This window comes from Anabrus simplex, chromosome 2 (genome assembly GCF_040414725.1).
Source record: "Anabrus simplex isolate iqAnaSimp1 chromosome 2, ASM4041472v1, whole genome shotgun sequence".
Taxonomy (NCBI): Eukaryota; Metazoa; Arthropoda; class Insecta; order Orthoptera; family Tettigoniidae; genus Anabrus; species Anabrus simplex.
In genome coordinates this window covers 889,032,590-889,057,875 of record NC_090266.1, presented here as the reverse complement: position 1 = coordinate 889,057,875, position 25,286 = coordinate 889,032,590, and the positions used below count along the sequence as shown (strand labels likewise).

The window sequence follows — 25,286 nt, the reverse complement described above, 5'->3', positions numbered from 1 at the left end:
TGCCGCACGAAAGGTGCTATACCCTAAGCCCACGGTCACAAAATGCTGACTAGCGTAGCTCAGGGCCATCTGGTGAGTCTGTTGACTGGAGGAACACGTCTGATACCGGTTCGAGTCCGGACATCGGTATTTGTTTTGTCTTTAGTTGTTCGTTCATTTCATCACGAACTTCATTACAAAACATCTCAAACCTTCGTTGCACATTCTTGTGAATAAAATGATGCAAGCAAAAGTGAGTTTAAAATGTTTTAAAGTGTATATAAATGGGAACCCACATTATGGACTAAGATTGAAAGGTACGATTTCAGGAAATGGAAAGCGCTTAGGGACCGAATTTTCCGGCTCTGTCGGTAGGTGAGTTATAACCGGCAAGGTGTTCACTGTCATCTTGGAAAGGAGGGTGCGATCAGTGGTTGAGAGGAACTTCGATGAAAACCAGTGTGGTTTCAAACCACAGAGGGGCTGCCAGGATCACATTTTCAGTATGCGCCCGGTAATTGAAAACTGATGTGAGAGGAATAGACAGTTATGTTTACTTTTCGTAGACAGAGTGCCGAGGGAAAAGATGTCCGCCGTACTGGGGGACCATGGGATTAAGGGTAGATTATTAAAATCAATCAAAGGCATTTATGTTGATAATTGGGCTGCAGTGAGAATTGATGGTAGAATGCTAGTGGCTTTACGTCGCACCGAGACTGATAGGTCTTATGGCGACGATGGGATAGGGAATGAGTCCTTGGTTCAAGGTACTTACAGACGTTAGACAAGGCTACAATCTTTCACATTTGTTGTTCATAATTTACATGGATCACTTGCTGAAAGGTGCTAAATGGTAGGAAGGGATTCAGTGACGTGAAAATGTAGTAAGTAATCTGGCCTATGCTGACGACTTGGTCTTAATGGCAGATTGTGCAGAAATACTGCAGTCTAATATCTTGGAAACTGAGAATAGGTGCAATGATTATGACACGAAAATTAGCCCTTCTAAGACTAAATTGATGTCTGTAGCTAAGAAATCCAAGAGAATTGAATGTCATATTGGGGATGCAAACCTAGACCAGGTAGATAATTATTTGAAGTATTTAGGATGTGTGTTTTCCCAGGATGGTATTATAGTGTTATTGAATTAAGGTGCAGTAAAGCTAATGCGCTAAGCTCGTAGTTGCGATCAACAATATTCTGAATGAAGGACGTCAGCTCCCGGATGAAACTACCTTTACATCGGTCTGTTTTCAGACCAACATTGGTTTATGGGAGTGAAAGCTGGGTGGACTCAGGATATCGAATTCATAATCTGGAAGTAACAACATGAAAGTTTGAGAATGATTGCTGGTACATCCAGGTGGGAACAATGGCAGAAGTCTACCCGGAATCAGGATATAAAGGCTAACTCGATCGATGGAGCTGTACGCACAAACCTGCTTCGGTGGTTGGGTCATGGGAAGCGGATTAAGGAGTATAGGTTATCTAGGAGAATAATGGACTCTGTTATGGAGGGTAAGAGGAGTAGAGGGAGACCAAGACGACGATGGTTAGATTCATTTTATAGCGATTTAAAGATAAGAGATACAGAACTTAACGAGGTCACGGAACTAATTACAAATAGAGGATTGTGGTGGCGATTTGTAAATTCACGGAGGGTTGCAGACTAAACGCTGAAAGGCAGAACAGTCTATAATGAAGATGAATGTATGCATGTATATATTTACTTATTTTCTTGGCGTAGGTATGTGCATAAATAGATATGTTTGGCTATGTAATCACTGTCGCGTAGACGTATAGAATAGAAAAGACGAGTAGGCCTAATGCGAAAGTAGTGACCATGGCCTAATTAAGATACAGTCGCAGAGTTTACTTCGTGCAAAAATGAAGGGCTGAGGACGGTGGGATTCGAACCCACCATTTCCTAAATGAAATTTAGGATTATTTAAGTAGATCTGTGGAAATGTCCAACAACTCCTTTCAGGGAAGTATTATGATAGTTGAATTCACCTAGTATATTCAGCATTTAAATTATCATATCAAAGCAAGATGTATGTATGTTCTGTCTTCAGTCCAAAGGCTGGTTGGTTCTTCAACAGCTCTGCCATCAGCTGTCATAGATGGCCTAGGCATCACTGAAGAGGCGTACTAGGGAAATGAGGAGTGAGGTAGTTTCCTGTTGCTTTCCTCACTGAGCCAGAAGTTGCTATTACATATCAGTCTGCCAAGCCCACTGAAATGCATGCACCAACCGACCCTATGAGCAACATTTTCACACCATTCATAGCAGGGACTGACTGCACAAGGAATGGCATTACTAGCATCGCTCATACCTCAGTCACTTTCATATTGTCAAAGCCAAGGATAAGACAGAGACAGATCAATGAAAGTAACAAAATTGTTCTAGCCCATACCAGAAGGCATAGTGCAGAGAAAACACTAGGTTCTGCCAGCAAAGGCATCATAGCAAGATATGTGATTATAAAAACAGTTAATGAGCATTTTTCATTCATGTTATTGCTATTGAGCGTTTCTGCAATTGCGGCAGATTCTAAGAGACACCGGAGTGTCAGAACGGTGACCCTTAGGGAGTTGTTTGACCTCTGCCAGGATCGAGCCCGCTGACCTAGAAAGAGAAGAACAACGCCTAACAGACTGCGCCGCTGAGATTGTCTGTTATCGTTGTACGTAAACTGTTATGTCTGTAAGGTTTCAGTCTGCAAGTCTACGTGAGCTATTGCTGTTTGGGGTACTTGAGATATTTTGGTCAACAGTGGAAGTGATTATTGCTTTAATCGGAAGATCCCCTTTTAGCACTAATCAGAGGAGGAAATGAAAGATGTCAACCCCTTCCAATAATGTGTGTAGGCAAACTAAGGCGGTGGGCTGCGGAGGGCCTGAAAATTGAACACACTCTAGGTCTCGTAAACTAAATGCCGTCGTGTTCAACTGAGAGTTGATCAGCCGTGGCCAGATAAGAAAGGTCAAAAGTGAGGAACCTGGCACAAGTAGAAGCTAGGCGTCCCCTTGTCTTCAACCCACCCTGCCAATGTGGAAGTACCTGGGGTTTCCCCTTGATGATGATAGGCAAGGGATACCGAGGAAACATTCTACTTCCCACACGCAGAGCCCCATTTAATCGTTGTCGACTAGGCCTATGCATGTCTGATAACCTAATAATAACGTATTGGTTTATTACGTCCCAGCAACTACGTTTACGAATTTCGGAGTTACTGACGTGCCGGAAAGTTATTTTGCAGGAGTTGTCTTATCGTGCCATTAAGTTTACCGACACGAGGCTGGTGTATCTGAGCACCTTCAAATGTAATAGGACTCAGCCAGGATCGAACCGCCACTCAGCCCGCCTGTCTGTTAAGTCGGAATTTCTTTAGAGTCATCACTGTTTAGTGTACTTGGTATTAATTTGGAATGGTTTTCGAAGGGAAGTGATCGTCATCTACACGTGAGGTATTAAAGTTGAATACGAATGGCAACTCGCCTTGATGGTATTGTATTACCATCTCGCACCGTGGCTATGTATTAGACAATGAAAACAAGCGTTCTCGAAAGTAGTAACTGTATCCTTCGACTGGGAAGAAAAAGCTGTACATGGATGTGTTAATTTCTTTCCGTGTAACTCTCTTACCTGATTGGTATGCAGCCTGGCTCTGGGCACAAGTTTCTCGCAGAATACAGAAGCGACTGTAAATATTAAACTCAAGGATTGTACCTCACCACAACGTGGCTGCGTCTTCCTTCGATTATGATGTCCATTCTGCAGATACAGTGAGAATTTCGTGGTATGAAAACGTGAAGGTTTTAACAATTCACACACATTTCTCTTCTCTTACTTGAATTCCTTCTGAACTGTAATTCCCCAAGTATATTTGCTACGTGGTGACCATATGCGGTAATCTAGTAAAATTTCCCTCATATTGATCTGGTTTGTTTTCTCTTAACAACAAGCATCATCATCATCATCATCATCAAGAAGGTTTTAATTTCCAAAACCTTCTTGGTATAATATCATAATTTAGGTAAAGTTTTTCCATTTTCAGCTTGTGTAATTAGTGTGAGTGTATTGAAATCTGTTCTGTTATGAAAGTCACGTCACAATGATTTGGTTTCCATGTAAAACTGTAGGTTCCGTGGCAGATGCCTTATGGTTAAGTCACGATGAAACCCATAACTTGGTCTTTCTGTTCTGTTATTTGCAGGCAAACACGAACATAAGGCAATGTTTCTTAGTGTGTTCATATTAAACTCAAAAGTTTTCGGTCCATGCTATTCCTAAATGATATAGAATATGTGTACTGTTATCAGTGAAAGTGATAATTTTGCGTGAGAAAGTTTCAACGAAATAACTGAGGCAATGATAATTATTTTTGATAAATATTATTGATAATTGGTCATTTTTAGCCGAACAGTACCTGTAGATTCTCATTTATTTATTCGGTTCATGGAGGTGCGGACTTCTTGCGCAGACTAATACATTTTACCTATTAGTAAATCCACCAATATACGTTCTGAGAACTTAGTTATATATTGGTGTCATTAATATTATAGGGCTTATGACAGGGTACCGAGGGAAAAGATGGTCGCAGTACTGGGGGACTATGGAATTAAAGGTAGATTATTAAAATAAATCAAAGGCATTTATGTTGACAATTGGGCTTTAGTGAGAATTGATGGTAGAATGAGTTCTTGGTTCAGGGTACTTACAGGAGTTAGACAAGGCTGTAATCTTTCACCTTTGCTGTTTGTAGTTTACATGGATCATCTGCTGAAAGGTATAAAATGGCAGGGAGGGATTCAGTTAGGTGGAAGTGTAGTAAGCAGTCTGGTCTATGCTGAAGACTTGGTCTTAATGGCAGGTTGTGCAAAAAGCCTGCAGTCTAATATCTTGGAACTTGAAAATAGGTGCAATGAGTATGGTATGAAAATTAGCCTTTCAAAGACTAAATTGATGTCAGTAGGTAAGAAATTCAACAGAACTGAATGTCAGATTGGTGATACAAAGCTAGAACAGGTCGATAATTTCAAGAATTTAGGTTGTGTGTTCTCCCAGGGTGGTAATATAGTGAGTGAGATTGAATCAAGGTGTAGTGAAGCTAATGCAGTGAGCTCGCAGTTGCGATCAACAGTACTCTGTAAGAAGGAAGTGAGCTCCAAGACGAAACTATCTTTACATCGGTCTGTTTTCAGACCAACTTTGCTTTGCGGGAGCGAAATCTGGGTGGACTCAGGATATCTTATTCATAAGTTAGAAGTAACATACATGAAGGTAGCGAGAATGATTGCTAGTACAAACAGGTGAGAACAATGGCAGGAAGGTACTTGGAATGAGGAGATAAAGGCTAAGTTAGGAATGAAATCGATGGATGAAGCTGTACGCAAAAGCCGGCTTCGGTGTTTGGGTCATGTGAGGCGAATGGAGGAGGGTAGGTTACTCAGGAGAATAATGGACTCTGTTATGGAGGGTTAGATAAGTAGAAATAGACCAAGACAACGATGGTTAGACTCAGTTTCTAACGATTTAAGGATACAAGGTATAAAACTAAATGAGGCCACATCACTAGTTGCAAACAGAGGATTGTGGCGACGTTTAGTAAATTCACAGAGGCTTGCAGACTGATCGCTCAAAGGCATAACTGTCCATAATGATAATGTATGTATGTAATGTAATATTATAGAATCACATTATAAACGTACTCCGCAAGCCTTCTCGAGACTTTGGCCTATTAACTGATTGCAATCATCTTCCTTGAGCAGGACTGGATATTTATCGATTAATACGAAAGAACCGCCGTCGTTAAATGTCATATTATCAGAGTGCATTACATTCTAAAACATAAGCCCACTGGGAGATTCCACCACAGTAAGATCCTTAAGTGATGTGAGTATAAGCACGACGGATATTTTAATAATGATAAATATAATAATATTAATTGGGAGATAGTGGGTTCCAACCCCACTGTCGGCAGCTCTGAAGATGGTTTTCGTGGTTTCTCATGTTCACGCCAGGCAAATGCTGGGGGCTTGATTTTTGTTTTGAATGAAGTGTGCTTGGCTCAACATTGCGTTCAGCTTTTTGTTCATAGTCTCTCTCATGGTTCCCGGTATAAAACGTTAGAACGCGCCAGTTCCAGATGTTAAGTTCTCCTACGACATTCATTCGATGGGGGTAGTTTCCCGTTTAATGATCTAATGCATTCTTCTGTAGTGAAGTGTAAAATCCTCCTTACACTTTTCTATAGCATCAACATTTCGTCATATATTTCTTTAAGGATGAACGAAGTTCTGGAAAGAAAGGTACGCAGAGTTCTTTTACATTACGCATTATTGAAAGAGAAAGATTGAAAAACGATCTTCATATTTGGAAGATGATATAATTTAAACTCCGAAATATAGATCGAAACTTCTGAGGAATTTAACAGTGGTAGTACTACTAGATTTATACCCATCTTTTAAATATTTGTAGAAAATGTTAGTTGAAGCATCATTTTAATTTGAATATTCGCTTTAGGGGCGTTGCCGTGAATTGTAGAGGAATAAGAAGTAAAATATCGCTGCTCGTAAACCGTACGAGTTCAGAAGCCGTACAGAAAGAAGCATGTTAATATGACTACATGTATGGATTCGTGTTTTAATTAGAGACGAAGTTAAATTTTCTGGGTAGTTCTGAAAAGTAAGGTACTGCTGTAGATGAACAGAAAGGAACACTTTCTGTCGTTGGTAGGGCTGCCCTGTAGCCGTAGTGTATAGCACTGTGACGTGCAATGTGAGGTAGAAATGAACAACGAGTTAAGGCCGATTCATACATCTTCGTGACGTGAACATGCTTCCTGTTTACGTCCTTTGTGACGTGATTTTTTTACGTCTGTTGTTGAACTTCAATTCTGTGGAGTTAACTCGCTAGTAAAATGTTCAATAATGAACTTTCAATGATAGCTATAATCTTGAATGAAGAGGAGGAAAAGAGGAAGAAACAGTGGGTTGAAACTATATATAGGCCTAAAGGCAGGGGATTAGAAGGAGAATTTTTTACTCCATGTAAGGACTTGATGGACGACGAAATAAAAAGAGCAGAAAGACATTCAGTATGTTAGTGAAGAAAGGTAGAAAGTTTAGCTGCAATAAAAAAGTAAAAAACGAACACTTATTGGAGAGCTCTAATTATACGGAAGGAAAATTGGCAGTACGGCCGCGGGGAGAATGTAGTTGGAGTCATGAATGCTCTTTGATGTTGAAGCTGTCAAGTTACTGAGTTGAATTCCCACCGAAATTCTTCCAAAGCACTGGAAAAAACAGACAAGCGGGAAGAGAGAATTCACTTCCGTGAAAACAAGAAACTGTATTCTTTTACAATCTGCTTTACGTCGCACCGACACAGATAGGTCTTATGGCGACGATGGGGTAGGAAAGAGCTAATAGTGGGAAGGAAGTGACCGTGGCCTTAATTAAGGTACAGCCTGGTTTGAAAATCGGAAAGCACGGGAAACCATCTTCAGGGCTGCCGACTGTGGGGTTCGAACCCACTGTCTCCCGAATGCAAGCCGTTAGCTACGTGACCCATTCCGCACAGCCACTGCTCAGTTAAGAAAATACCACTGGGGAACGAAAACTTTTTGCCGACAGCGATAATGGAGCACGCTGAATGTGATGGCAAATGCCATAGTAGGAAGTGTCGGAACCCATCACTTCCTTTATAAGGCGAAGATATTTTCTTTTCTAGGAAGATGCTTCCTCGTCTCGGATGGCGCTTCACGTCCTGGAGATGTGTCAATCGACCTTGGTAGGCCTACTCACACTCGGCCTCTTCGTCCGGCAGTGAAGCCCCTAGCAAAGAGGCGGACCTGCATTGCATATTTGTAGCTGTGATCTGGGTTACTACCTCAGCGGCACGAAAATCCTCTAAAAACCTCTTACCCATGACATACAGATTTTTCTAATGTTCAAACTAACTACCTCTTACTAGCGAAAAAATTATTACTTTATTATTATTATTATTATTATTATTATTATTATTATTATTATTATTATTATTATTATTATTATTATTAAAGAAAATATTATAAATCAGTCTTCAAAATCTAAGAAAAATATTTTCAATAAGCTTGTTAAAACGTCGAATATTGTGCCACAAAATAACTAATTTTGAAGGGGTTTTCTTCACTAACACCTACGAAAGTCAAAAATCAATTATATTTCCTGTAGCCTGCCTTTCTACTACTACTTTCTACTTTTCTTCCACAGAAAGTCTATTCTTGATATCTCGTCCTCTTTAAACTTCGTAAGTTCTGCAAATGGAACAATGGATGGTTTGGAGATATGCGTTCATTAGATGGCACTTTTGTAATATTTTGTAGCACTTCAATGATTGGAAGCAAACCTGTTGCAATTGTGTGGGGTTAAACAATACATTTTACACACATTTCACTGATTATAGCTCCAGTATCAACAGTGGGGTAAATTTAGGCTTTCGAAGACTTCTATGTTTCTTAATACGGAATGGCGTTATCTAGACGATGTGACAGTGACGCAATACATGACTAATTCCCAACCACCAAGCAGGTTGACTATGCGGTCTAGCCCACGTAGCTGTGAGTTTTTATTCGGGAGATAGCGGGTTCGAACCCCAATGTCGGCAATCCTGAAGATAGTTTTCTGTGGTTTCCTGTGTTCACACCAGACACATTCTTGAGCTGTGCCTTAATGAAGGCCAGGGTCAGATCCTTCGCAATCCTAGTCCTATCCTATCCCATCGCCGCCATAAAACCTGCCTATCTCGGCCCAACTTAAGAAAAATTGTAAAAAAAAAGAAGAGAAAATCCAAACTCATAATCATCTCAAAAGGATTCCAAAGAGGAGATATTATCGTACACTCAACAAAATTAATCTAAACTGTGATAAAAGAATATTTAAAATTGCTTGGGAATATCGAGAGAAAACCTGTAGATTTCCCTCTTACCTCTGACCCTGTATTCTACCTTCTGTCAGATAGAGACCTCTGATGTTAGCTGCACAAGCTCCGACTGAAGGAGAGTGGCATGGTCCATCGTTCCCTTCTCCGGGATGATGAACTCGCTTCAATTCGAACATACATTTGTTATCAAAGAAAATCTGGGAGCAGTTAGAACACTGCTGTACCAGAAGAATTGAAAAAAGAACAATTAAGTCTGAATTAGAAATTACGCAAGGAAAGGCACTCCATTTAAACAAACATTTTTTTTGGAGAAATTGTCCATTTCCTTGGCCTGTGATATGAGGCTCCTATAGTAGTTGCATCTAACAATGTCCACAACATTTCCTGTAGTGTCTACCTTGTCTCTGAACCTACTAGTTTGTAGTCTTAGATCATATTAAAGAGACGACTTTGGTGCATTCGTGGTAAATGAGAAATCAGTGTCGTAGTTGCCTAAGAATGTATTTCCTGTTTGGAACACTGCTTACTCCTGTATAAATGAAACATTTGCCAGTATTTGTTTTAAAGTATCTTACATATTGTTAATACTGGGATATACATTCCTCTTGGGTTAGATTATACTACCGAGCGAGTTGGCCGAGCGGTAAGGGGCGCGTAGCTGTGAGCTTGCATTCGGGAGAGATTGGGTTCGAACTCCACCGTCGACGCCCTGAAGTTGGTTTTCCGTGGTTTCTTATTTTCACACCAGGAAAATGCCGGGGTTGTACCTTAATTAAGACCACGGTAGGCTCATTCCCTTTTCCTGTCCCATCGTCCCCTTTTTATGCACAACTTTCTTGGTTAAAAGTAGAGCAGCAGAGAAATCACCATGTATCAACCCTTATCTATCGACTCTTGACTGAAAAATATACCTGAATATCTCTCCAGTAATTTCCGTTCTCTAGCTTCCTTTCATGAGCGTGACACGCGATCTGGGTCAACAATTGCAATACCTCCACATCATACATCTGCCTTCAGTAATTCTTTCCTTGTGTCGGGCGCTAGAATATGGAATGCTTTACCCCCTGAAATTAGAAATTGTTCCTCATTAATTACCTTCAAAAGACAGTCTGAAGATTTCCTCTTGAATACGTAGGCTATATCATGTAGTTATGTATGAATGTGTGAGTGAATGTCAGGAGCAAATAGTTCCCAAAAGTTTACATAAATTACTGTTATATTATATGAATTCCACCTAGAGTAGTTATTGAATTTATTTTTCTAATTTTAGACTTAGGATGTAATCTCTTGGTTTTAGTCTATATTAAGTTATATTATTATTATATTATATACAGTGTGTTAAGTTTGAATATTAAGTTTGTATTCAGTATTAAGCCGCATAATGTGGTTAAGTGTAAGAGAGGGCCAAGAGCCCTAACTTCGCCACAAATAAAGACATAAATAAATAAATAAATAAATAAATAAATAAATAAATAAATAAATAAATAAATAAATAAATAAGACCTTTGTCAGTGTGACTTAAAGCTATTTGTAAAACTAAAAATGAAGACTATACTCATGAGGATTTTACCCTACCCTCTTTTTTTTTTTTTGCTAGGGGATTTACGTCGCACCGACACAGATAGGTCTTATGGCGACGATGGGATAGAAAAGGCCTAGGAGTTGGAAGGAAGCGGCCGTGGCCTTAATTAAGGTACAGCCCCAGCATTTGCCTGGTGTGAAAATGGGAAACCACGGAAAACCATCTTCAGGGCTGCCGATAGTGGGATTCGAACCTACTATCTCCCGGATGCAAGCTCACAGCCGCGCGCCTCTACGCGCACGGCCAACTCGCCCGGTCCTTCCCTCTTTTGTTAGTCCTATGTTAGTTGGATGTAATCGACTGTTCGTGCGAAAATAAACCATACTCACGTCCTTCAGTTTAGTTCAATGCGGGCCGGGTGTGCAAGCGGGACTCTCCTGTGTGGAGACTGGCGGTACAATGTCGCACTCGCCGGACGGCCGGGCGATCGACCGCGAGCAGAAAGGGTTGCTTTAAATCTCTAGTGTGGATTCGACGCTCTTTGGAATCATGTTCCATTATCTCCCATCCTTCCTCTAGATAATTCACTACTCCTTTCCTGTTCTATCGGCGTATTTTAAACACACTTCATTGTTTCCCTCTGTATCTTTTCTTCAGATAATATTCATTTTCTATTTAAAATTAACTTTAAACGTGAGAGAAACATTTGAAGAAAAAAGGTACGATAGGGAGAGGTCTACGCTAACGGAGGGAAAAATAGGCAGTACGGGAACCTGTCATGAAAATCCTCGTCTTAAATCCCCTGAAACGGAATTTTACATTTTTCAAATGATGAATATGGAAAGGAATGTTTGGTGTTTATTGTTGTCTTATAACTGCAAAATACCGTAGGTAATTTCCCAGCCGTGCAGCCATGACAACGGAAAATGTATAGAAATCCCGCCTATGTATGTATGTATGTATGTATGTGTCGGGCGGTGTAAGGAAATACAACTTTTTGAACAATTTACTCAGGGGCGTTGTTCAATTCCGTTATTACAATATTAATAACATGCAATTTTGGAGAATCTGAGAACGTGTAAGTAACGGGAACTCGACCTTCTAACGCCATGGTCTCAGAGCAAAGAACCGGCTGAAATGTGATCGAGTTAACAACCATGGAAGCCAGTTTCCATTGCAGGATTGTATTTCCTACACAGTATGTGAACACAGCTCGTACAACCATTGCGATTGCTTATATCTTTCACACACAAGTGGTAACAGATCCATAAGCCAAGACGTATCAAATTTCTCGTAGCCTTTGTCGTTCAGCTTGTTTCTACTCTGTTCTGGATTGTTGCAGATAATATCTTTATCACAATAAGTCACATTCTACATCGATATCGAATGTTGTTCCTGGAATGGAATACTCCTTCAGAGCCTACTCAGAAATGGGTGGCGTGCACATACCAGATAGATCTAGGCGTAGTTTCCGCCGATGGGTGGAAATAGAACATCTTATGCCGGGCTGAGTGGCTCAGACGGTTAAGGCGCTGGCCTTCTAACCCCAACTTGGCAGGTTCGATCCTGGCTCAGTCCGGTGGTATTTGAAGGTGCTCAAATACGACAGTCGGTAGATTTACTGGCACGTAGAAGAACTCCTGCGGGACTAAATTCCGGCACCTCGGCGTCTCCGAAGACCTTAAAGAGTAGTTAGTGGGACGTAAAGCAAATAACATCATTATTATTAGAACATCTTATTGCGTGCAGAGCACAGTAAAACAATCCCAACGTTTTCCTAAATGAATGTGGCACCTTTCATAACACACACACACACACACACACACACACACACACACACACACACACACACACACACACACACACACACACACACACACACACACACGCACACACACTCTCATGGCCATCAATTCTTACATACAAATAGATTTGCTACTTTACGGATTCTGAATTAGGGTCTTGGCCTGAGAAGAGGACAGCTGTCCATTCGTATAGCCTGCGGATGTTGACCCTCAAGTGACTCGCCCTTCATGAAGACACGTCGCTACATTAAAGTACTGTAATTACTATCCTACTTTTCTAGCGTTCCTTCAGCTTCTACCGGTCGTAAGGGAAACACAATAGGTTACACGCTTCGACACCAATCGACTGTGCCTGTATTAGAAATTCTGCTGTGAATGTTTAACGTTCCAGTAAATCTACTGACACGAATGTCTCGTATTTGAGCAATTGAGTGTATTATATCGCATTGAGTGTATTATATCGCCCTACTTACAGGTGGGCACGTCGCTGTGGCTCGGATTCCGCGTATACTAGGGCCGTGGGTAAGATGATTACATCAACACTCGCGTAAAATTGCAAGCTTGTTTGCTTTGCATACGGTGTGTCGCCGAATCGCTGTCCACTTTATTCGAATAGGCAACCTAAATGACAGCATATGCGATGGATAAAGCCGCTGATGTAAGACCTGTACTGTTTTACCATTACATAAAGTAGGACTGCTTACTTACGTTTCAGTTCCTTTATTTAAAACTGGCATTCTGGTACGGCTAACACTGTTACCGCATGTTTGGTGTATTCACATTTAGCTTTCATTTTTAGGCCTATATCCATCTGACTGATTCATGTTTATCATTGTTAATTCGCATAGTACTATAATATTAAAAATATGAATAGTGATTAAATATTCTGCAATAATAATCTTCTTCTTACTCCGTTTTTCCCACATCCGTGGGGTCGAGGTTGCGAACAGTGTCGCACATGTGGATTTTTCCATGTTTTACGTCCGGGTGCCCTCCCTGACGCCAACCCTATATGGGGGGATGTAATTACTATTGAGTGTTTCTGTGGTGGTTGGTAGTGTAATGTGTTGTCTGAATATGAAGAGGAAAATGTTGGGACGAACACAAACACCCAGTCCCCGGACCAGAAGAATTAATCAGACGGGATTAAAATCCCCGACCCGGCCGGGATCGAACACGGGACCCTCTGAACTGGAGGCCTCAACGCTGACCGTTCAGCCAATGAGTCGGACTCTGCAATACTACTACTACTACTACTACTAATAATAATAATAATAATAATAATAATAATAATAATAATAATAATAATAATAATACGTCTCGTCAGTTATGAATCAGACGTCTCAAGATTATCTGTAAGGTAGCGACTTTCGTTTACATATCAGCATAAGTGCTTTGTGTACATACGAGTGGTGGTTTTCTGACAGAGAGCTCTCGGGTTCGAATCCCGCACCCGCTTGCAGATCTTTAAACCTGTAATGCTTATCATCATCTACGTAATTACGTCCTGTTTCTAGGCGTTTCGAGAAACATTGTCTGTTAGCCTAGAAGAGTACGTTTCTAGAATATTCCCGTCGGGTATAGCGACGATGGTACTCTGTGGGAAGGCATCTTACGGCAATAACTTAACGAAGATGTGCACATACGAATAATACACAGCGATGGTACAAATAGTTGGTGAGACTGAAGGAAACCCTTCTGCTGCACGAACACGGTGTAAACAACGGTTTCCGCGACGTCGTTTGCTTTCGCGTCATGCCTTCCGGCGCGTCGGACTTACAGCATTAATGCAACATTTACGTCGATCTTAGTGGAAGGATGATCACTTCAGAACACGGGAGTTGTGAGAATACTCCCACCCATATAAACGCTATGGGACGATGAGAGTATCCAAAGCACAACACTGGTGTAGTGAGAGAATACCAACTACACACAGTTAAGTATCATTGGGCATGGTCAATTTTTGGATGGATGGATGCCCGCTCTCCAATACACACATACAAGGGAGCACGGTGAGGACGTCTCCCTTACAACTAATAACACACACACCCTTATGTTATAAGTCTATTACTGGGAAAAAGTTCATCTCAAAATCTATTAACGATAAAAATCTGCAACTTGAATTCACGCTGTGCCAACACTGCCTTCAGCAGAAGTACTGCATCAAATTAGATTCTACAGTACAGACTCGAAATCGTCGGCAGTTGGAGACCACAAATTCTTGCAGACAAACTACTGCACCGGGTGTGGACACAAACCTCCGCCTCCTATCCACCCTGTAGGACAAGGTCGGAGGAAGGGGAAAAGGGATATAGGGGAGAAAGTTTTATATATCCTAAATACGAGATTTGGGTACAAGGAAAATCTGTCAGTCATTAACAAGAAGAAGCCTCTTTTAGTACCTAGATTTTATGTTTTGTGTGTTAAGAATTAGAATAAAAAGTTAGGGATGTGACATTATTAAGTTCATGGAATGCCCCTATGCTAACAAACCGTTTGGTTTGCCTGTGGTATATGCCACATTAATTTAATTCGACGAAATTTTTATTTTATTTTATAAAATTATTTTTACGTCCCACTAACTACTTTTGATGGTTTTCGGAGACGCCGAGGTGCTGGAAATTAGTGCCGCAGGAGTTCTTTTACCTGCCAGTAAATCTACCGACACGAGGCTGACGTATTTGAGCACCTTCAAATACCATCAGACTGAATCAGGATGGAACCTGCCAAGTTGGGGTCAGAAGGCCAGCGCCTCAGTCGTCTGAGCCACACATCCCGGCACGAAATTCAACATATTTTCATTAATCGTATTCAGATCACAAGTTACTTTGACGAACGTACAGTACTACACTTAAAGAGCCACAACTCGTAACTGAATATAAGTTTTACCACCCCTAAAACTCCCACAACATATAATCAATATTACCGGTGTGCCATGCACAACTGCGAGGAAGTGGACGGCGATTCGGGGACACTCTGCATGTGAGGTTAGCTCCTTTATCAGAAAAGGCTGCATTAAGCTGAATGCGCCAAAATTCTAGTACCCACTCTGATTCTTCCTCAGAAATGTTATTTCCTCTGGTACAAAAATATTTAAACGGAGCAAAACGATCAGAATTGATGTCATAATGGGTATAATACGATAGAAAAATTAGACGTCTGCGCTGAGCTGCTGGAGTTTCACACTCAACTTACAGGTGAGCAAGTGCCCCGAACTTTTCGTCCCTCGCTGGGGCACATCTAATCAGTTCCCAACTTTGAAGCGTGGTCTCAGGGGGAATGGTTTCCCTTGATATAGGCAATCAATCTATTATCGGGGAGACCTGTTCAATAAGACGCGACGGCTGCTGATCAATTCGTGATGTGCTTCTGCTGTCATAGCACAGAAAATATTTTATATCAGCGTCCACAGCTTGGTCTGGCACTAATTTCCACTCGCTCTTTCAACTATATAAGACCTGGTAAACTGGATGGCTGTTAGCTATGGATTTCAAGGTAATTAAAACCCGTTCTCCTCAGTAAAAGAGTAACGAAGAATTTCTTAAGAATCTAGATTAGACAATAATAATAATAATAATAATAATAATAATAATAATAATAATAATAATAATAATAATAATAATAATAATAATAATAATTGCTGGCGATGATAAGGGCAACACTAACTAATACCAAATCCAAAGTAAAATTCCAAGGATGTCTTCCTGAACCCTTTGAGATCAAGACAGGCGTTCGACAGGGAGATGGGCTGTCACCTCTTTTGTTCAACTGCGTACTTGAGAAGGTAATACAGGAGTGGCGAAAGACGTTGAAAGAAAGAAACGTTCACAAACCCGTAAGGATTGGGACAAAGTAAATTGGAGTGGAAAGAGATTGCTTAGCGTTCGCTGATGATATAGCCCTTATGACAGAAAATTTTGAAAGTGCAGCAGAACAGATCAATGTTTAAACATTTCCTTTCAAAAGATAGAAGTAATGTCAAATATCAAAGATGATACGGCACAATTAAACGACAAATATGGAACGATAAACCGTATTAGTAAATTTAAATACCTTGGGGAATGGATCCAGCAAAATGGACTTAACAAACAGGCCATAGCAGCAAGAATCAAGTAAATGGAAGTCACTTTACAAACCACCCGCAACATATACAACAAAAAGTGCTTTTCCCCGAACACAAACATTCGTTACTACAACACTGTCATCAAACCAGTAGCGCTGTATGCATCTGAATGCCTTATCCTGTCCGAGAAATGTTTGCTTGCAGATTTAGAGAAGAAAGAAATAAAGATCCTACACACCATACTTGGTCCAAACTACAAAAATGGCATCTACATTAGAAAATCCAGGCAAGAAGTATACTGTAAGATAGAGAAGATCACGGACACAATGCGTAAAGGTAGAGTTCGCTTCTACGGTCATATACGACGGATGATCGACTCTCGATGGATGAAACGTTTCTTCAGTATATTTGACTCAAAACCCAAAACGGCAATGCCATGGTACGTTAATGTCAAGCAGAAGATGCACAAGACCGAAATCTTTTCAGAGCAGCCATCAAGACTTTTGGGACATTCCGGGACGAAAAACGGACAACTGGTGCTAAAAGGACAGAAGTACGTCGTGCTAAAACAGTGAGGTAATGAAGACGATGTGGATCAAGCGAAAAATGAACAAATGCCAGAATGTAAAGTGAGGCTTATCGTGGTCCCTAGTTGGCCGATTAGCGAAGTTGAATGAATGAATGAATGAATGAATGAATGAATAATGGATTATAATCCCAGAACTAATTTTATGTTTCTCGGAAACACCGAGGTCCTGGAATTTTGTCCCGCAGGTGTTATTTTCTATACCGATAAATCTATCGACACGTGACTGGCGTATATGAGTTCCTTCAAATACCAACCCGACTGACCCGTGATCGAACCCGTCATATGGGGGTCAGAAGGCCAGCAACTCAGCCTAACGCTTAAAACGAATGAGCAAAGGCAGCAACATTAGCTCACCTGCAGTTAAAGTATTATTCAACTGCAAGTTAAGCAGTGATTTGTTGCAAGAAGCTGCTGACTCTCACTTCATTTTCTTGAGTAACCAAGTTGTGATAATAGTTCCCAAGTGTCTCCAGATGTATAGGTTGGTGATGACGGATTCAGTTTACCATTCTCTAGAGATTGGAACCACTCGAAGTCGGTCTACATAATCAGCAAGATCTCCCACCGGTATTACGTTACCATCTCGTTCAGCCCGCACTCTGCGGCCAACAGAGGAAAAGATCCCCCAGGAGGATTACGACAGGGACAGGGCTTCTTCTTAGGATGGGAATTGTAATGATTGCCTGAGCTTCTCTCAATCTCAGAGAATGTGTGATATTATGATTGAAATTGCTACAAATGATGTGAATGTTTTGAATTAAATTAAACAGAACTGAATTGGAATCGAACCATCTTACTAGGAGAGAGTTGTTACGTTTGTTGTTTCATTTATGGGGCTTGAGATATGTTGGTTAATATCCTCTGACCTCAGTATCCAGTCGGTTAGTCGTTCCAAGACAGCGGATTCGTTGCTAGATGAGGTTGGTTGCATTTAAGTATGCTTACATGTCGTCGTTAATTTTCATCACCGTGAATAATAATAATAATAATAATAATAATAATAATAATAATAATAATAAAGCAAAGTAGTCTCCGTACAGGCCATGAAGGCCCTTGGAGGGGTGGAAGGTAAAGGCTTCCACTATCCGTAACCTCGGCACTTGATGGGGTAGAGTGGTTAGCTCTACGCCCAGCCGCCTTTGTGCCCAGGAATTAACCTTATCCTCATTTTTGGTGTAGGCTGAGTGAACCTCAGGGCCATGTGCACCTCCGGAAGTGTAAATCTCGTTTCTTAAATTTTACGACTTCCTGACGGGGATTCGAACCCACGTCCTTCCGGGCGAACCGCCTCGTCCAAGCAGCCCCTAATAATAATAATAATAATAATAATTTTCTAATTTTCTACTGCTTTTCCAACACCCTGGTTAGGTCGCGGGTGCGAATTGTGTCGAACATTTTGTCTTGGTCATGTTTTACGGCCGGATGCCCTTCCTAACGCTAACCCTGTACGCAGGGATGTATTCACTATTACGTGTTTCTTTGGTGGTTGATAATGTGGTGTGTTGTGTGTATATGAAGAGGAGAGTGTTGAGAGAAGCACAAAAGTCCAATTCCCGAGTTAGAGGATTTAACCAGACGCTATTGAAGTCCCTGACGCAGGCAGGAATCGAACCTGAGACTTTCTAAACCGAAGGCATCGGCGATGATCATTCAACCAAGGAACTGAATAATAATAATAATAATAATAATAATAATAATAATAATAATAATAATAATAATAATAATAAATGCGCCGAGATGAGTAGCTCAGGCAAGAAAAGCGCAGGCTTTCTGAAGTCAAGTTGACGGGTTCGATCCCGGCTCAGTCCGATGGTATTTGAAGGTGCTCAAAAATACCAGCCTCATTTTGGCAGATTTACTGGCACGAACAGTGAAATAACTTCTACGGGACAAAATTCAAGGTACTTCTGCTTCTCCGAAAACCTTAAAAGTAGTTGGTGCGATGTAAAACCATTCGTATTATTATTTATTATAGTAATCCACAAGTTCGTTATTCAGCTATATCCCCTGAATTGGTTTTTTATATATGCTCTTGTGACGTAACTAGTTTGACATCGCTGATCCTGTGATGTTGTTGTTTGAGTCATCAGTCCATATACTGGTTTGATGCAGCCCACCATGCCACCCTATCCGCTGCTAACCTTTTCATTTCTACGTAACTACTGCATGCTACATCTGTTCTAATCTGCTTGTCATATTCATACCTTGGTCTACCCCTACCGTTCTTACCACCTGCACTTCCTTCAAAAACCAACTGAACAAGTCTTGGGTGTTTTAAGATGTGCCCTCTCATTCTATCTCTTCTTCTCGTCAAATTTAGCCAAATCAATCTCCTCTCACCAATTCGATTCACTATCTCTTCATTCGTGATTCGATCTAACCATCTCACCTTTAGCATTCTTCTGTAACACCACATTTCAAAGGCTTCTATTTTCTTTCTTTCTGAGTTAGTTATCGTCCATGTTTCACTTTCATACAATGTCACACTCCACAAGAACGTCTTCAAAAACAACTTTCTAATTCCTATATCAATGTTTGAAGTGAGCAAATTCCTTTTCTGAAGAAAGTTCTTCCTTGCTTGTGCTAGTCTGCATTTTATGTCCTCCTTACTTCTGCCATCGTTAGTTATTTTACTACCCAAGTGACATCTCGGAGGTTAAACATCGTTTCGGAACCGCGCCGCTTTTCGTAATGATATGCAGTAATACAGCAAAGTATAAGAGCCATGAGTGTCTTGATCATACGGTTATATAAGACCTGTCTATCAGTACTAGTCCCCTTAGTAGTTTATAATACTTGTAGGAGTGTGCTTTTGATAATAGGAAAATTTTTCCTTTATCTTATCGACCATACAATAACAAAATATTCTTTTTTTTAACTTTCAGATTGATCCCAAAGTTGCATTTCCCAGGAGAGCACATCCAAAGGTGAGTAGTGAACTTGTATTATGAAGTATACTGATAAATGTTTTAGCTTGTGGGAATTCTTAAGGCAGGGTAGCGCAGGTGATTGGGCATTTGTTTATAATAGGGCTGAATTCAATATGGTACTTTCACCCACTGCGCAAGGATGGCTGTAAGATCATTTTGGTTGTGAAACATGCTTTGTGTTCGGTCACTGAAAACGGAACTCGGCGATTAAGACACTGCCATTAGACCATGGCATTTAGTTTCTCACTCACTCGATCTCGGTGGAGCAGGTATATTTGAGTCTGTTGAGTAGTCGAATTTAGGAGTGTCAATTGTTGAGTAGTCGCATTTAGAAATGTCAGTTGATCATTTGTTACCTCGTCCAAATAGTGCAAAATGGCACTATGGTGGCTGATTCCGCTTGAATTGAGATAAGATGCATTCCATTAAAATTGACGCAACTGATGGTAATGCAGTATAGACCCTTCGGAATTTCTGTTGGCGTTATTCATATACCCGATTACCATAAAGTTTCCATCCTACATCCTAGAGAATTGGAATCTCTTTTGTAGAACGTAAATGTCGCAGAAAGCAAATGGACCGTCCGTATATCCGAGTTTGAAGAAGGGGTATTGTACAACATGGAGGAATATTCCTCAACAATTGCAAAGATATGTATAAACTTGGTATGGTACTGTGTTTCATGTTAAATATGATTCATGAAAATGACAATTTTTTTCTTGCTATAGAAATGCAGTTTATATTATTAGCTTTCGTACGAATCTCCCTTATTTTGTGCCATTTACCCACAAGTGTTTCCTCATACATAACATTTACATACAAATTACAAAGACAACGTACTTTGGCTTCGGATAATTTCGACACAGTGTACGTACAGATGCACCAACACCGGTTCTATGTAGATCTAGGGGACAAATTTGTGAAATGATGAGTTACTGGTTGTGTATTTTACCGTAAAAATAGGGTGCTGAATATTTTTTGGATTTATATTACAATTGAGTCCAAACTCAACCAAAAAATGCATCGCTGGCCGTATGGTAAAAAGTTTGTTTTCTGCGCGAAGGTTATTCTGGACAACTTCTGCTGTAGTCAAAAAATGTATACACGAATGGTTTCGAGAGATGAATTGATGGTAATGGATTAACAGGGTAGCCCCACATTCACCTGTCATGACAGTATCCGAATATTTCATATCAGATGTGCGAAATGGTGCAATTCATGACATATCGCATATTGTAAAGTGCATTGTGCTTGCAATTAGAATGATCAAGACCACTCGTGACATCTTTATTCAGTACCTACCGCGTTACCGATGTGCCTAATTTAGAGCTTTTTTCGAACAAATTGTGCATTCAGGAAAATCATTTCATACTATGACGTAATTGCCTTCATTCCGTACTCAAGAGAAATCGGAAAATGACGCTGCACCGTACTGTAATTACATTCAGCACTGTTTTTTTAGAAATCGTCTTTGATTGGTTGAACTCCGCTTCACAGTAATGTTAACACGGATATGCAAAGAGATAATAATAGTGGATTTACGTCCCACTAACTACTTTTACGGTTTTCGAGTATTCATGGAGATTATGAATCGGAGAACGCCTAACTTAACCTTATTGAATTATTTCGCCACCTCATTACAGAAATGTGGTTCCGTACACATCTGCAGCAAAAATAGCCTCACTGCATTCACAGCTCAAGTAATACGCCGCCATCACCATTTTCACTAATGTATAGGTTAATCCATTTCCGACATATATAATGAGTGGTCAAAAGACGAGGGAAGACGCTGAATGTGATGTTAATAATGTGTTGCTCCTCCGCGAACCCCCAAAACGGCAGCAATACGGCGAGGTATCGACTCCGCAAGCAAGGTGCTGGTATCGTTCTGGAGGGATCTGTACCCACGCATCTTGCACCGATACTCACGATTGGTCTTGTGTATTTGGTGCGAGGTTCATGGAGCGTTCACCACCATCGACAGCATCCCATAAATGCTCGATTGGATTTAGATCGGGAGATCTGGAGGGCCAATCCATGATCGTAACTTCACTGGAATGCTCCTCCAACTAGCTGTGTGATACCACAGAGCGGTGAAATGGCGTATTGTCCTGTTGAAATATGGCATCCCCATCAGGGTACTCAAGGGTCAGAAAGGAATGCAGATGTTCTGAAAGAATTTCAACATAACGTGCACCTGTCAGCGCTCCCTGCAGCCGGTTAATGGGACCTAATTGCGACCGTGTGAATGCCCCCCAGACCAGAACTGTTCCGCCTCCCGCCTGGACACAACCTTGTTGACACGCAGTATCCATAGCTTCATGGGGCATACGCCAAAATCTCACACGCCGTTCAGCTGGATACAACTGAAATCGGGATTCATCGGACCATACCACACGCCACCACTGTTCCATGGTCCATTGCCGATATTCATGGGCCCATGCACGCCGTTGAGCTCTGTGTCTAGATGTCAGAAAAGGGACACGAGTTGGTCGTTGGCTGGTGAAGCCTATGCGGTGGAGTTGCCTCCTTACATTTCTAGTAAAAATGGGTTCCTGACTCCCAACAATCAACTGGCCGGTGATCTGACTCACAGTAGCCTGTCGAACGCTCACTGTGGTTCTGTGGAGGCGCCGTAATGTCCGTTAGTTACACAACTGTGGTCTTCCCATGCGGCAGTCTACGCTGGTGGTAACAGTCTCTCTGCGATATTGAAGATCCACCCTCGACATTGTTGACCTCGGAAACCCAAATTCACGGGTAATCTCCGCAATTCTATGTCTAATGCGAGTAGATACTTTTGGGGTGGGAATGGCGACTGCCACCTCCACTCGCCCCTGGGAGAAGCCCTTATCCGGCGGGTGACGTCACAGCGTGGTGCGGGCTGCTAGCTTATTGCGTTCCCTTAACGTTATTTGGCTAAGAGTGCGCTCTTAACCTCATATGACCTTACGCTAGCTACGTGTCCAGGCTTAACCTAACAGACTTCGGGTTTGACCCTAGGCTTAAGGGCGTTAACCTTACAGACCAATGTTCGATGATAAAAAGTGCAAGCTTACCCTAACAGCCAACTTGATTATGGCTAAGAGGGCAAGCTTAACCCAAGACGCATGACGTGTCTAGACTAAACCTCGCAGATCCATGGTTCGACCCCAGGCCTAAGGGCGTTAACCTTACAGAACTAAGTTCGATGCCGATGCTAACCGCATAACAGTATAGGCTTAACCTTACATAATATTAATGGCTAAGAGTGTAGGCTTAGGCTCACGCTGACCAGATGTTAACCTTTCCTGCACCTTGACTAAAAGTGCAGGTCTAACGTTACGCTGACCACGCTCTACATAACCTAACTCAAAACCTGACAAAAAGTGTAGAATTAACCTTACGCTGACCAGGCGTTAACCTAACCGGTTGCCCTTCCCCTACACCCTGGCTAAAAGTGCAGGCTTAATCTTCCGCTGACCACGCGTTAACCGAACTTAACCTCCCCGGACTTGGAGCTGAACTTGTTACAAGATGGAGGCTACAAATTAAACTGATAGGACTGGGAAAACGGCGTAAGGCTTAATACACGTGCTTTATTTATAGGGGCCGTAACGCTGGAAGCTGAACTCGGAACAAGATGGCGGCTACACTTGGGACCAGGGATATGGTGTAACGATTAATACATGTGCTTTATTCGTAGGGGCCGTAACGTTGGAAGCTGAACTCAGAAAAGGACGACGGCACGGAACTAGGGAGGTAGTGTAAGCCTTAATACATATGCCTTATTCATAGGTTGAACAAAAGTAACATTTGTCAAATTATCTAACCTACGCAGAGATAGTCTAGGACTCCTTTGAACCAAAGAAGAATGGACATCGAACTTGAAACTCTCTGAGCTTGAAGCTCAACACAATCAGGAAATCGAATACTAGATTTTTCTTGGACCGAAGTCTACTGTAATCTAACACCTCAATCCGCTACAGAAAAAGGAGTAGGGGGGTTTTGTTGCAGAAATTTGTGGAAACTAAACCTGAAAACAAGATGGCGGCTACACATGGGACTATGGAGATAGTTTAAGGCGTAATACATATGCTTTATTCATAGGGGCGTAATATTGGGAATCATCTTTGAGGCTCGAAGCTAAGCGGCTGCGGAGTCCATTACGCTAGCCTGTGAACTGATGTGTAACGCATTATTGGTTTTCAGTGTTTGGAACACTGATTTTTTTTATTTCAATATTTCGTGCTTATAGATTTGAACTCTAGAGCTTTATGGTAAATTACAATATTGTTGAAATCACTTTGAGATTAAAACTTTGTGTTCAGAACCGAAAAAATATTCGCTGCACACATGATTGCGAATCGAACTCAGCACTCTTTTCCATGGACTGCTATCACAAATGATTGTGCATCAAATTCAAAACACCTAACGTTGACGGGCTGCGCAGTCATCCTTAATGTAGTTTTCCCTTGTTTCCAAGAGTTAGTCAAAGCCCGCCAAGCAGGATTTAGAGGGCTAGTGCCTTAACCGTCTGAGCTACTCAGCCCGACAGTCCAACTATTAAGTGCCAAACACACACACAATAATAATTTGCAGGATCCAACCCACCTTTGTACTGGATAGTCAACATGCGTGCCCAATAAGAAAAAATAATCCGTTGCCTGAATTTAGTCCCGCACGAGTTCGCGTATTATCAGAATTACCGTATAAAACTAAAATCCCCAACGAAGCCGGGAATTACAAAATCTAGACACATGGGACTAGGGAGATGGTGATATACTTTATATATGCCGAGCGACCCGAGTCAAATACGCTACCATATGATGTGTGACGCGTTGGAGGTTTTGAGTGTTTGAACACTGAATTTTTGATTGTAACATTTCGAGCTTATATATTTGATCGCTAGAGTTTTTCTATTGCCTACTGTAATGTTTATATCACTTAGGGATTAAAACTTTGTGTTCAGAACCAAAACAATCCGCGCTACACATGACGGGGATTCAAACTTAGCACTCTTTCCAAAATTCAGTGGAATCGAATCGAACCGAACAGAACAGTCAAAATTTCCACTCGACTACTCACATCTAGCGGAACAAAATCGAACGGAATTCTACGAGAAACATAATGCACGACATGGACGGACTGATAGCGCTAGCATTTTTGTGAGGAGGCAGGAAATGAAGGGAGTAAAATGAAAAGAGTCGGAGAATATTCTAGGTGCATGAAATTAACTTCTCGAGGGAGGCGAAAGGAGAATATTCAAGCTTATGTGATTGTTTATTGCGCGATGAAATTAAGTCTCGGTGAATTGAAATTCCAACAACTATTTCAGATAGTAGAATTTAACAAAAACAAGTCAATTTTGCAGGAGGAAATGCTACTTCAGATGCAGTGGAAGTCCAGGATCAATTTAAAAGTACGGTAGGTTGCGAATAGTGGCAGGATAAAGTCGTTAATCGAGGTAGCCTCAACATTAACTGAAAA

At 41.2% G+C, this 25,286-nt stretch overlaps 1 protein-coding gene across 9 annotated transcripts in view; it reads left to right on the top strand.

The window, feature by feature from the left end:
- Rbp6 (RNA-binding protein 6) overlaps positions 1-25,286 on the top strand; it is a 1,759,572-nt gene that overhangs the window by 423,716 nt on the left and 1,310,570 nt on the right. For all 9 annotated transcript variants that reach the window (XM_067141638.2, XM_068226323.1, XM_068226322.1 and 6 more), the window contains one exon: positions 19,773-19,814. In XM_067141638.2, the coding sequence (XP_066997739.1) occupies positions 19,773-19,814 (42 nt within the window). The remainder of the gene's footprint in view (positions 1-19,772; positions 19,815-25,286) is intronic.